General features: G+C 37.5%; 1 protein-coding gene across 1 annotated transcript in view; it reads left to right on the forward strand.

Moving 5' to 3' along the window:
• MTMR9 (myotubularin related protein 9) overlaps positions 1-14,179 on the forward strand; it is a 53,498-nt gene that overhangs the window by 31,132 nt on the left and 8,187 nt on the right. The window contains exons 7-9 of the mRNA XM_072719635.1: positions 283-424; positions 2,197-2,417; positions 12,382-12,533. Coding sequence (XP_072575736.1) covers positions 283-424; positions 2,197-2,417; positions 12,382-12,533 — 515 coding nt within the window. The remainder of the gene's footprint in view (positions 1-282; positions 425-2,196; positions 2,418-12,381; positions 12,534-14,179) is intronic.

Genomic DNA, 14,179 nt, shown 5'->3' on the forward strand with positions numbered 1-14,179 from the left:
TCCTAGATCCATTACATTACAAGTAATGAAGGCGTCCTTATATAGTCAGGTGATGGTAGAAAGGTAGAATCAGCATCAGAGAGATACAGAAAAATAACTTTTAAGTGTATGTTAGGGTTTTTTCCCTAAGAGAAACTCTACATGTGCCTTATTTTTCCTCTAAACCCTACTGGACAGAGCAGAATGCATGAGTTTGAAATACTGTACTTAATAAATGTTATTAATAGAGTAGACTGATCATGTTAGGAGTATCCCATTTTGTACTCTGGATTTTCCTATCAGGGAAGGGGCATCCATATTGATTCATGGAACAGAAGGAACTGATTCCACACTTCAGGTTACCTCCCTGGCCCAGATCATCTTGGAACCGAGAAGCAGGACCATCCGTGGTTTTGAGGCCCTGATAGAAAGAGAGTGGCTGCAGGTGAGAAAATCTACTTGGTATGCACAGAAACTGCTAATAATTGATGTGATCCCAGTTTGCAGGAATGGATAGAATTTGTGAAATTTTGATTGATTAAAATGTTTAACCTGTATGTTTAATTTTCTGGGAGCAGTTAATCCTCTCAGTAAATGTTTATATATCCTCACTGCATCTCAATTTTTGTGCCTCTCTGCTTGTATTGCTCACTTGGTATTTCATTCCCTTAACAAACTCTTATTAGTTATACTTTGTTACCTACAGGGGAAGTAACAAAAAATGTGAAACAGTCTCTGCTAGAGAGAAAAAAAAACATCAAAACCAGGAAGGGGGTGTGAGGACTTGTAATTATAAGGCATGTGCTCTAGCACTTTCTGCCTGTTGTTTGTCTGGCTTCATCTTATCCTCTTGCCTCCCCAGGTGAAATCCTTCTCATGCTTTAAGATACAACTAAATGTCACTGCTCTCATGCAGTCTTGGGACATTAACCTTCATCACAGATAAAATCGATCCATTGTCTTCATGCCTTAGTCCTGAAACTACATCCAAATTAAGTGATTCCTTTGAGGTCAGGGAACCATGTCCTGTTTCTCTTTTATCCCTAGGACACAGAGCACAGTGCAATCACGTAATGCTGAATGACAACTGAAATAAAGGCTTCATGAAATAGATTGAAATCCTTTAAGTCAGAGATTAACTTATAAATGTATATACACTATGTAATTTAGTAAATGTGATTAAGAACAAATGTTTAGATAGATCTTAAAAGTAGAAGCATCTCTGGAGAAAAATCATTTCTGGCCCTTGTAGTTAAAATTTAGATTTATTATGTGTTAATGCTCTTACGTATATCATATTCACCTGCCTCACAACTGACCTGTATCTCTGTTCAAGTGAGACCATCTCAAATATTTGGTAAAAATCTCTTCAGCAACATTCATGATGCATAGCAAACAAATAAGGGAATGTGATTTACTTACTTATATATTACCATTCCAATGGGTATCAAAACACCATTAGCTAGTGGAAAATGTTCGTGACATTTTCTTTGTCAGGTAAGGTAGTATAAGGACCTAAAGATAAAAGCAAGTGTGTGAAATACCTAGAAGGGTATGATTTGGGTTAAGGTCAATACTCAGGTTCTGGGTGAGCCAGAGAGCCAAATGATTCTTAAATTTACTTTAGTCAGTAGAGGTCAGACTCTTCCAGTTCTTTTTTTGAGAGAAGTAAGTAGGGACAATTTTATCTCTAATACAAAAGTATTCCTAAAGAATTTTTTTTCACATGTAATTAAGTATTCAGTATCAGGAGTGACTTTATAAAGTTTGTATGTGAGACACCCATATTTATTTCCATTTATGGGTGAGGTTTACATAGCTTACAATAATCTGCCACACTTTGGATAGAGAAAAGGTGGTAGCTGTCTTTTGTGTGGTCCCTGAAGACCTTATATTCTTTGACTTTGCTAGAAATTACAGACCTAGAAAATTTTACTTTATAGAATTCACCTAGCATAATTGCAGTTCTTATGGTTGCGCCTTAACTGCACAGCCTTGTTAAATATTTGGAAGTCATGGTTTTTATCCTTAGTTACTGAAAATTGTTTAAATTTATTAATTAAAATCTATTGAAATGATTAAACAGCAGCCATCCAAATTATATGGTGTTCCGTTCAATAAGAGTTTTGTTGCAACTGTGTGAAATAATGGTAATAGAATGTGCTGTAATGTGCTCTCACTAGGCCATGACTGTCACATTTCCATCTTCTGTCTTAGGCTGGTCACCCGTTCCAGCAGCGCTGTGCACAGTCAGCCTATTGTAATAGTAAGCAGAAGTGGGAGTCACCTGTATTTCTTCTCTTCTTGGACTGTGTGTGGCAGATACTTCGTCAATTTCCTTGTTCTTTTGAATTTAATGAGAATTTCCTCATCATGCTCTTTGAGCATGCATATGCCTCACAGTTTGGAACATTTCTGGGCAACAATGAAAGTGAAAGGTGGGTACACTGCTTACATGGGATGGGGGCCATTCCGTTTGTATTTTGTTTTGGTCACTTCCTAAAAGAGACCAGGATTTGGTTTCTACATTAATGTTATTGATAAGATGGTAGAGGTTACAGTTAGTATAAGTTAAGTAATATGAAGTGTGTTCTTATTATGAGCCTATCCCATCCTAGGTGAGAGCATGTCCTAGACTTTTTTCTATTAGATTAAAATTATTCCATACACTGATTTAAAAGCTTTGAGTAAATTGGGCAACCATTTAGTGTTAATTTTCTTGTATAAGATCATGGCAATCTTACATCTGGAAGAAGCCTTAACATATAATCCAACCCTATCCTCTCTCCAGTTTTATAGATTGGGAGGAGAGTATCTAGAAAAGTTAAATGACTTGACCAGGGACACACAGCCAGTTGGTCACCAATAGTGGGGTTATAATACAGGTCTTCCTTCTTTTGCTCCAAAGTTTCTGTCACACTGTCCTCAGGTCCAGAGGGACAGTCTCACTTTATAGTCCAGACACCATCGAGTTTATAGGTTTAATTAAGAAGATTCCTATCAGAATGATCCTCAGAGGTGCTTAACTGGTAATCTCAGTTGGGTACAGTCAAAAGGCTTCCTCTTCTCTTTTTTCCTTTGTCATTTCAGCTAAAGGGACAGTTTTGTTGGTTTTTTCCTGGAACCACCTTTTGGTTTCATTGACACCCTGTCTATTCTCTATTTCATCTGTCTACTCTCTACTCTTATTCTTTGCTTCTTTCTGCTAGCACTGGTTTAGTTTGCCCTTCTTTTTCCAGTTCTTTAAGGTATGAAATTACTGATTTAAAAGTCACCGATGTGAGATCTTCATTCTTTTTTAATGTAGGTTTTTACTGCTATAAGTTTCCACCTGAGCACTGCTTTCACTGGATCCCCATACTTTGTGTTAGCATGTTATGTTTTCATTTTCATTCATCTGTATTTTCTAATTTCTCTTATGATTTCTTCTTTAACCCATTGTGTTTAAAATTGTGTTATATAATTCCACATATTTATGAATTTTCCATTTTTTTCTTCTGTTACTGATTTCTAACTCCATGCTGTTGTAGTTGGGAGAAGATACTTGTATGACTTCAGTCTTTTAAGATTTATTGAGATTTGTTTTGTGGCCTAACGTGTGATCTATCCTAAAGAATGTTTCTTGTGCACTTGAGAATATGTACTCTGATGTCGTTGAGCAGAATGTTCTATATTTGTCTTACCTTTTGTTCAAATCCTGTATTTCCTTATTGGTCTTCTTTCTAGTTCAAAACATTATCAAAAGTGGGATATTAAAGTCCTCAACTATATTGTAGAATTGTCTATTTCTATCATGTTCTATCAGTTTTTGCTTCGTGTATTTTGTGGCTCTGGTGTAAGGTGCATGTATGTTTATGTATAATTATTGTTTATCTTCTTGATGGATTGACTTTTTTTCCAGCTTATAACATTGGTCTTTGTCTCTTGTTAGAGTTTTTGCCCTAAAGTTTATTTCATCTGATGTAGTTATATTCACTCCAGCTCTCCGTTGGTTACTATTTATGTGGAAAATATTTTTTCATCCTTTTATTTTCAATCTTTTGATCTTTGAGTCAAAAGTGAATCTTTTGTAGGCAATATATAGTTGGATCACATTTTTTAATGCATTCTGCCAATCTCTGCATTTTGATTGGAGAGTTTACTTCATTTATATTTAAAGTGATTATTGAAAAGGAATGGCTTATTTCTGCCAGTTTGAGATTTATATTGTTTGTCTTATACCTCTTTTGTTCTCTGTCTCCTCCATTACTTGCCTTCCTTTGTGTTTAATTGATACTTAATAGCATACTATTGATTCCCTTCTTATTTATTTTTATGTACATTAACGTTTTTTTTTACTGGTTACCAGGTAGATTTCAACTAACATCCCAAATTTATAACAATCTACTTGAATACAAGCTTAGCTTCAGTAGCATACAAAACTTTGCTCTTTCAAAGCTCTACTCTCCTGTATGTTATCACAAATTACATTCTTTTTTTTTTTTTTTAAATTTTTTTTTTATTTATTTATGATAGTCATAGAGAGAGAGAGAGAGGCAGAGACACAGGAGGAGGGAGAAGCAGGCTCCATGCACCGGGAGCCCGACGTGGGATTCGATCCCGGGTCTCCAGGATCACGCCCTGGGCGAAAGGCAGGCACCAAACCGCTGCGCCACCCAGGGATCCCTACATTCTTATATATAATTATATTCTTATGTTCCCATTAATGTGGATTTATTATTATTTTTATCCATTTGTCTTTTATTTTTTTTTATTTTTTATTTTTTATTTTTATTTATGATAGTCACAGAGAGAGGGAGAGAGAGAGGCAGAGACACAGGCAGAGGAAGAAGCAGGCTCCATGCAGCGGAAGCCCGACGTGGGATTCGATCCCGGGTCTCCAGGATCGCGCCCTGGGCCAAAGGCAGGCGCCAAACCGCTGCGCCACCCAGGGATCCCTCCATTTGTCTTTTAAATTAGGTAGGAAATAAAGAAGACAAAAATACAATAATTTACTTTTATACTCTCATATGTAGTTATCTCTACTGAAGTTATTTTTCTTCATATGGCTTTGAGTTACCATCTAGGGTCCTTTCATTTTAGCTTAAAGGATTCCTTTTTGCATTTCTCTTGTAAAGCAAGTCTTCTAGCAATGGACTCCCTCTCTATTTATCTGGGAATGTCTTAATTTCTCCTACATTTTTGAAGAATAGTGTTCCTGGGTGTAGAGTTCTTGGTAGGTAGTTTTGTTTTTGTTTTTGTTTTTTCTTATAAGAACTTTAGAAATGTCATTGCTCTCCCTCCTCTCTAGTTTCTGATGAGAAATCTGTTTTTGTTTTTGTTTTTTCTTATAAGAACTTTAGAAATGTCATTGCTCTCCCTCCTCTCTAGTTTCTGATGAGAAATCTGTGGTAGAAGGATGATGAAGGATCCTTCTACATGAGGACTTCTCTCTTGCTGCTTTCAAGATTCTCTCTTCTCTTTCTGGGACTCCTACTATACATATATTGGTATCCACAGGCTGCTTAGGCTCTGTTAGTTTTTCTTTATTCCTTTTTTTTGTTCTTCTCAGAGTGGGGCATTTCAGTTGTCCTGTCTTCAGATTTGCTTATTCTGTGCCTGCTCAGATCTGCTATTAAAATCATCTAGTCGGGCAGTCCGGGTGGCTCAGCGGTTTAGCGCTGCCTTCAACCCAGGGCCTGATCCTGGAGACCCAGGATCCAGTCCCATGTTGGGCTCCCTGCATGGAACCTGCTTCCCCCTCTGCCTGCATCTCTGCCTCTCTCTCTCTCTGTCTTTCATGAATAAATAAACAAAATCGTTAAAAAATATTTTTCTAAATAAATAAAATCATCTAGTGAGGTTTTTATAAAATTTCAGATATTATACTTTTAAGTTCCAGAATTTCTGTTTGATACTGTTTTATAATTTTGTCTCTTTATTGATATAGTCTAGGTTTTGAGACATTGTTCTCCTGGTTTCCTGTAGTTCTCTGTCCTTAGTTTTGGGTTTTATCTAGTGAAAGCAAAGTCAGTGTTTTCTCAGGGACAATTTCCATTAATTTTTTCCTTTAAACGGGCCATACTTTCTAGGGCTTTTTTGGGGGGGGGGGGCATCATTTGTAATTTTAAATCTGGACATTTAAAATACATTTTTTTAAAGATTTTATTTATTCATGAAAGACACAGAGAGAGGCAGAGATGCAGGCAGAGGGAGAAGTAGGTTCCATGCAGGAAGCCCAATGTGGAACTTGATCCCAAGACTCTGGGATCACACCCTGAGACAAAGGCAAGTGCTCTACCGCTTAGCCACCCAGGCGTCCCGACGTTTAAAATATTTTAATGTGGTTCTGTGGAAAACAGATTCTTCCCACTCTTCTGAATAACTGTTTATTTAGTCCTCTTCTAAACTATTTTGTAAAGTGTATTTTTTTTTCTCATGTGTAGTTTCTAAAGTATCTGTTCTTTTAGTTTGTATTCAGCTAGTGTTTGACAGTGATTTCTTTGAATGCCTGGAGCCAAAAGAGAGGGAAGAACAGGGAGGGAAAAGTGAAAGGGAAAACCACTCACAACAAAGGAAAAAAATCCTTTTGCAGTCTTTGCAGATGGGCTTTCTGCTGGAATATTCCTTCAGTGTTTAGTCAGACCTCTGCCTTCACTTCTGGCCCTCACTGAGGCTAGAGATCAGCCAAAACCATTATCTTGAGATCTTCTTGGGCCTTTTCTGAGCATATTTCCTGCCTTGAGCATGCATATGGCTTTCTGAATTCTTCCATATACATGGGCAACTCTGATTTTCCAAAGAATCTTTTTCCATAGGTTTTTGGTGTTCTGTTGTACCCCTTAACCATAATCTTTGCCCACAGTTGGCTATAGGTTGTCCATTCACCTTATGTCTTCTAGGAATGCCCACCACTTTTCTGCCAATGGTGATTTCCAAGTTAGGCATAACAAAGACATGGGTTTCTGGTAGCCCTTGGACAAGTTAGAACAGAGAGACATAATTCTTTGTGAATAAGGACTGCTCTGTTCCCTCTGGAGCCAGAGACCAGAGTCCCATACTGAGAACATGGGCTAGGGAATAGGTGGGGCAAGAGCAAATGAAAATGTCGTAAAGCTTTTTTATTGTCTTTCTGGTTCCCTTTTCCTGATTCTTCATTTACTTATGTGGTGTAAACTTCTATTTCCCAGAAGTCTGACAAAGTAGGTTCTAACCTACTTTGCATTTTCAGTGTTTCTGTGAAGGGATGGGCATTTGGAGTTACCTACTCTGCCATTTTTGCTGGCATCACTCTTCTTCATTTTTGAGGCATAGTTTAGCTGGTATTAGACATCTTGGTCAACAGTCTTTTTTTTTTTTTTTCTTTTTTTAAGATTATTTTAGAGAGAGCGAGCGCAGAGGTGAGGGGCAGAGGCAGAGGGAAAGATAATTTTAAGCTGACCTGCACTGAGCATGGCGCCCGACGTGGAGCTCAATCTCATAACGTGGAGATCACAACCTGAGCTGAAGCCAAGAGTTGTACGCTTTACCAACTGTGCCACACAAATACCCCAAATAAGTCATAACACTGTGTTCTGACTTCATGGTTTCTGATAAGTCAGCTGTTACTTTCATTGAGGGGCCCCCCTGTACATAATGGGTCTTTTTTCTCTTGCTGCTTTTACAATTCTCATTTCCTTTGGCTTTTGACAGTATGACATTGATATGTCTTAGTGTGGACCACTTTGAATTTACTTGGATCAATTCCTTAATCTTCTAAGGTATGGAGAATCACATTTGAGAAGTTTTCAGATATTATTTTCCAAACATTTGTTCTGCTTTTTTCTTTTCTCCATCTGGAACGCCTGTTGTTCATGTTGGTATATTTGATGGTATTCCATAGGTTTGGAGATTCTTTTTAATTTTCTTCAGTTTTTCTTTCTTTTCCTCAGAAATTAATATCTCAATCGACCTATATTCAAATTCATTGATTCTTCTGTCAGTTTATATCTACTGTTGAGTTCCTGTGGTCATTTTTCATTTCAGTTATACTTTCAAATCAGGATTTCTTTTTGGTTCTTTTTTTAATAATTTTTGCCTCTGTACTGATACTGTCCTTTTGGTAAAGCATTGTTATACTTTCCTTTAATTTTTCAGGCATTTTTCTTCAGCTCTGTGAACCCAGTTATGATAGCTGGCTTTTTGTCTAGTGGGGTACCTGGTGGCTCAGTCGATTAAGCATCTGCCTTCAGCTTAGGTCATGACCCCAGGATCCTGGAATCAGCCCCATGTCGGGTTCCCTGCTCAATGAGGAGTCTGCTTCTCCCTCTCCTTCAGCCCTTCTCCTCAACTCATGCGCTTTTTCTCTCACTTGCTGTTTCTCAAGTAAATAAAATTGTACATAAAATAAAGTCTTAGTCAAGTAAGTTCAGTATGTTCCCCCTCTCTGAGGGACAGTTTCTTTTGACTGTTTTCCCCCCTGAGTATGGGCCACACATTTTCATTTCTTTGTGTGTGTTATAATTTGCTTTTTTTTGAAAACTGATGCTTTAGATGATATAATATGGCAAATCTGGAAATTAGATCCTCTATCTTCTGAATGAATAACTCTTTCATCCTTTACTGAGAGGCCCTATGTGTATTGAGAGGCATGACTTCAATGCTCAGGTAGTTTACAACTCTGCTTTAACCTTCAGCTTGTACAGGGCCTTAGGTTCAGCCAGAGGAGAAAGAATTGGGACTATCTCAAGCATTTCCTAGGCATTTGCACATCCTTTTGAATTCCTGGGAATATGTCAGAGCTTTACAAAGCCCCCACCCTACCCCCTGCTACACATGGACATCTCAGTCCCCAAATCTTTTATGATTTTTCCTAAGCTCTTATTTGCCCCAAACTGGCTAGGCGCCTCAGGCAACTATGATGTTAAATAGTTTCTGCTCATTGATTTTTGACAGATACCCTGGGGAATAGGGCTTTTCTCTCTAAGAAAGCTGTGAGTCAGTCAAATTACAGGACTGTACAAAGGAAGCTTTACTAGGGAGCTTCAAGACATATCAAATAGTGATTTGTGCTCTGGGAGTAGTATTTTTGGAGGAGCTCCAGAGCTGGTCTGCCCCTTCTGTGGCTACAAGTTTGCTTACTGGTTTGCAGTGATACTGCAGAGCTAGGAAAAGGGTTTTGGCATTGGCCAAGTTAAAATGCTATGAATCCTATTCTTTCAGAGGTTCATTAGTTTTTCTTGAAGAGTGTTCCTCAGGTTGTCATAGCCTTTTGTTAATTTCCAGAGTTGTGAACATATTTATTTTGACTGTTTTTGCCACTGTTTTCAGAAGATATACAGAGGTCCTCACTCTACCATTCCAAAAGTCCCACACCTACATGCAACATTTTAAACTAAGCCCTGAGAAACTTTAGGTACCTTCCTTTTTACTGTCATCAGCCTCTTCCTCATTCTTTCCAATGTACGTTAATGGAAAAAGTTCCAGACTTGAAAGTAGATTTGAGTTTGAATCTCTACTATGCCACTTACTAGCCAGGTGACTTCTCTGAATCTATTTCCGCCTATATTAAAGGCAAAAATTAACCTCTGCTACACTGGGTTCTAGGGAGGATCAAACAACACACATGTGAAAACTAGTATAATACCTGTCACATAATAGGTATTTTTTAAAATGTCAGTTCTTTCATTCATTCTTTCTTGAATCTTCTAACACCTAATTAGTCATGAGCCTAGAACTTATTACCACTGATGGCATTTTGACACAGAGCCACAGTATTACTCTAGCTGGCACATTGATTCTACTGAATGTGACAGCAAGTACTTCATGCTCTGTGTCATCTGATGCTTAAGAAAAGGAAAGATAATTGATAACCTTTAGCAGTTGGGAGTCAGCATGTGAAATGAAGTATATTTATAGTTTCTTTGATAGACACTAGTACCAAGCAGTGTTAAAAAGTATTACATCAAAAAGGATTCATGGTGAGATATGCTTTTAAAATGCTAAACAAGGGGCAGCCCAGATGGCTCAGCAGTTTAGTGCTGCCTTCAGCCCAGGGCGTGATCCTGGAGACCCGGGATCGAGTTCCGAGTTCCGTGTCGGGCTCCCTGCATGGGCTACTTCTCCCTCTGCTTATCTCTCTCTCTCTCTCTCTCTCTCTCTCTCTCTCTTTCTCTCTCTCTGTGACTCTTATGAATAAATAAATAAAATCTTAAAAGAAAATAAAATGCTAAACAAAAGAAAGTTGTACATGTCAACAAGGCTTCCCTGTTTTATTTTGGTTTTCGTTATTTAGGCGATGAAAGATTACAGGGGGACCTGGGTAGCTCAGTGGTTCAGCGTCTGCCTTTGGCTCAGGTCGTGATCCCAGGGTTCTAGGATGGAGTCCCACATCAGGTTCCCCACAGGGAGCCTGCTTCTTCCTCTGCCTTTCTCTGTGTCTCTCATGAATAAATAAATAAAATGTAAATAAATAAAATCTTAAAAAAAAGATTAAAGATTACATACAAATAATCATTACAAAGGAAACTTCAGGGCACTTAAATATATTAGAAATGTAATATCTCATCCTGCCATTTATTTATTTATTTATTTATTTATTTATTTAGACAGAGCATGTGTGTGCATGTGTACAAGGAGTGGCAGGGAAGGGTCAGAGGGAAAGGAAGAGAGAGAATCTTAAGCAGGCTTTGCAGTCAGCCTGGAACCTGATGTGGCTTTTGATCTCATGGCCCTGAGATCATGACCTGAGCTGAAATTAAGTCAGATGCTTAACTGACTGAGCAACCCAAGCAACCCTTTATCCTGCCATTTCTTAAAGCATGTTCGACTTAACCCCTAAACTATAATTTTATTGGGGGAGGGAGAGAATTGATGATTTACCTTGATTAAATCTGGGTAATGTGGTATAATGTACCTACCTACCTCAAAAAGTCACAAAATAATCGTTAAAGACTTTAAGACACTTTTCAGTAAAGTAATGTATATAACTTTAGTTCAGCTTTTTTTTTTTTTTTTTTTTTTAAGATTTTGTGTATTTATTTGAGAGAAAAAGAGATCAAGCAGAGGGAGGGGCAGAGGGAGAAACAGACCTCACTGCTGAGCAAGGAGCAGGATGTAGGACTTGATTCTGGGACCCTGGTATTATGACCTGAGCTGAAGGGAGATGCTTTACACACTGAGCCACCCAAATGCCCTTATTCTGTATTTAAATAATACATTTGAGGACTTATTTTTGATGTTATGAGTATCCCTCAGAACTAGCCTTTAATAAAGGGATTACAAATGTATTTTATCTCACATTCTGATTGCCATTTGGTAGATCCTACCAATAGGGCTGATTAAGAAGGATTCCAAAGCTGTATGGAGAGTGGTGCCAAACCACTTACTGCAGGGGCAGTGGGTGCAGTGGTTTCCTATCCTCACCATGCCTGGTTCCTGGAAACATAGTATAGGATTTGCTCTTCTAGCAATTAAATTCCAGTACTACATGAGTTCTTTGATTACATGGATTCTTTTTATTGCTAGCACAAATAAATTAATTAGCACATAATTAACTAATAACCAAGTAGTTTCAGAGACATAACCAGTTTTACTGCAAAACTTCAACTTAAATAGAATCCTGTAAAAATTGAATATGTTATCTTTTTGGCTAATGTAAGGTTAACCACCAATTATCTTTCACTTGTTAAAATTTACTTTTTTTTTTTAATTTACTTTTTTGAAAATGTACCAGTTCACTTTCTATCCCTGTGAATTTATTTTATGATAAAAGAGTGTTACAGAGTTTCAGGATTATTATGAAGGCTGTTTGTTGTGTATAAATATAGATTAAATCTGTATTTATATCAAGATACATACTCATTTTTAATATTTGACAGTCCATCTGTATTTTATATACATGTAATTTATATATTTAGTGATCTTAAATTAAAATACTGTGCCAGATACAATAAAGAACTTTTGCATATAGTAACATTCTGTTCTCTAGGTTAATGTTCTTTTTTTTTTTTTAAGATTTTTATTTATTTATTCATGAGAGACACAGAGACATAGGCAGAGGGAGACAGGCTCCATGTAGGGAGCCCGATGTGGGACTCGATCCCGGGACCCCAGGATCACGCCATGAGCTGAAGGCAGACACTCAACCACTGAGCCACCCAGATGTCCCTAGGTTAATATTTAATACCATACCTAAACATGACCAGATTCTGATTTTATCCTCCTGGGAGGCTTTGAAAGCCTATGAAAGTGTTTTGTTGTTATTGAGAATTATAATGCTGGTTGAATTTTCTGACAAATATTTCTGTTTCACAACATTTTATTCCCATGTTTTGTGTTCTGCCTTCTAGCATACAGGGAGAAGAAACTGTCCTCTTGGGAGGAGCATGTAATAGTGATTGTTATCATTTAAATGCTTTAATTGCAGTTTTCTTCCTCAATTAGATGTAAGTTGAAGCTGCAGCAGAAAACGATGTCTCTGTGGTCCTGGGTTAATCGGCCCAGTGAACTGAGTAAGTTCACCAATCCTCTCTTTGAAGCCAACAATCTTGTCATCTGGCCTTCAGTCGCTCCACAGAGTCTTCAGCTATGGGAAGGTAAGCTGTGCATCATTTGCAAACTCTTTATCCATAGTCAAGGATCCTCTCTGAACTATCTCTAAGGACCTGCTGCTATTGACATTTGAACTTGGTGAATGGACCTGACCCTCAGACCTGTGTATTACTGCTGGTTTTTTTTCACGGTGTAGGCATGGCTCTCTCTTTCATGTCCATTATCTAGTCATACCTCTTTTGTTCAGTCCCCATTCAGAAATTAACAGTGATTATTCAGTGGCTACTGCTGTTTATATTGGATATTTTCCCTAGATAGGAAGATAACATTACTGTTTTTAATCATGATTACAAATTACCAATTTAACCATATTTAGGTATACAGTCCATTCTTGTCAATATGTATCCATATCATCATGAAATGGGTCTCCCAACACTTTCCATCGTGCAAATCTGAAACTCTATCCTCACTAAACAACTTCCCATTGCTCCTGATAATGGCATCCTGCTTCCTGTGTCTGAGTTTGACTGCTCTAGGTACCTCATATGAATGAGTGGAATCATACAGTGTTTGTCTTTTTGTGACTGACTTCTTTCACTTAACATGATGTCCTCAAGATTCATCCATACTGTAGCCTATGTCAGAATGTCCTTCCTTTCTAAGGCTGAATAGTTTTCCACTGATAGACACAGGTTGCTTCCACCTTCTGGCACATAGATGCACAAATATCTCTTTAAGACCCTGCTCTTGATTCTTTTAGGTAGGTACCCAGAAGTGGAATTGCTGGATCATATGATAATTCTGTTTAATTTTTTGAGGAACCCCCATACCATTTTTTATAACAGTTGCACCATTTTATACTTCTACCAACAGTGCACAAGGGTTCCAATTTCTCTACATCCTTGCCAACTATTGCTATTTTCAGTTCTTTCCGCCTTGGTAGTGGCCATTTTAATGAGTATGAGGGAAAATACTTTTTGTGTGAGAAAGTCAGTAGGTAGTTGGGACAGGAATAAATTGTAAGCTCCTAGGAGGTGGCTTCTGTTTCCTTTATTAAGCAACTCTTAGGATAGATTCTTCTGTTAAATGCTATTGGAGAATTAATGAACTAGTCATTCTAGTAAAGTTCTATAAACATACATAATGCCATCAGTGCAGTAATGCACATTTCTCATTATTCATGTGGAATGATAATCCATGCTTAATTTTCAAATCCATTCTAAAGAAGGTATTTAACCTACATTAATTTTTCACACTCCTGAAATTTACTCCATAAATACCAAAGCTTGTTTTTAAAAATATAACCAAAATCTAACATATATTAGCCATCCATTAAACAAAGACTACAAAATGCCATTTCTTTTTAATCATTTTGAACGTAGCAAGTACATCTTTACTCATCTTTGCATTAAACAGCACAAAGCTGACACACAGGAATGCTAGCTGTTTGGTAATTAAACTGAAATACCATAAATGTCAATTAGTATATCACTTTTTAATATGTTTTGCCCACAAGGGTAATTTACGTGTAGGAAGCTGTTTGCCCTTTATATATAAAAGGGCCTCAGATTGCTTTGCTCTCTGAGACTGAGTCTGTTTCTGTCATTTCTCTGGATGTCAGCTCACATGTCTCGTTCCTCTTGGCATATCTGCCATTTGCTGCTTCCTTCCCCCTCAGTTTATGATTCTA

The sequence above is a fragment of the Vulpes vulpes genome, chromosome 9, assembly GCF_048418805.1.
Source record: "Vulpes vulpes isolate BD-2025 chromosome 9, VulVul3, whole genome shotgun sequence".
Taxonomy (NCBI): Eukaryota; Metazoa; Chordata; class Mammalia; order Carnivora; family Canidae; genus Vulpes; species Vulpes vulpes.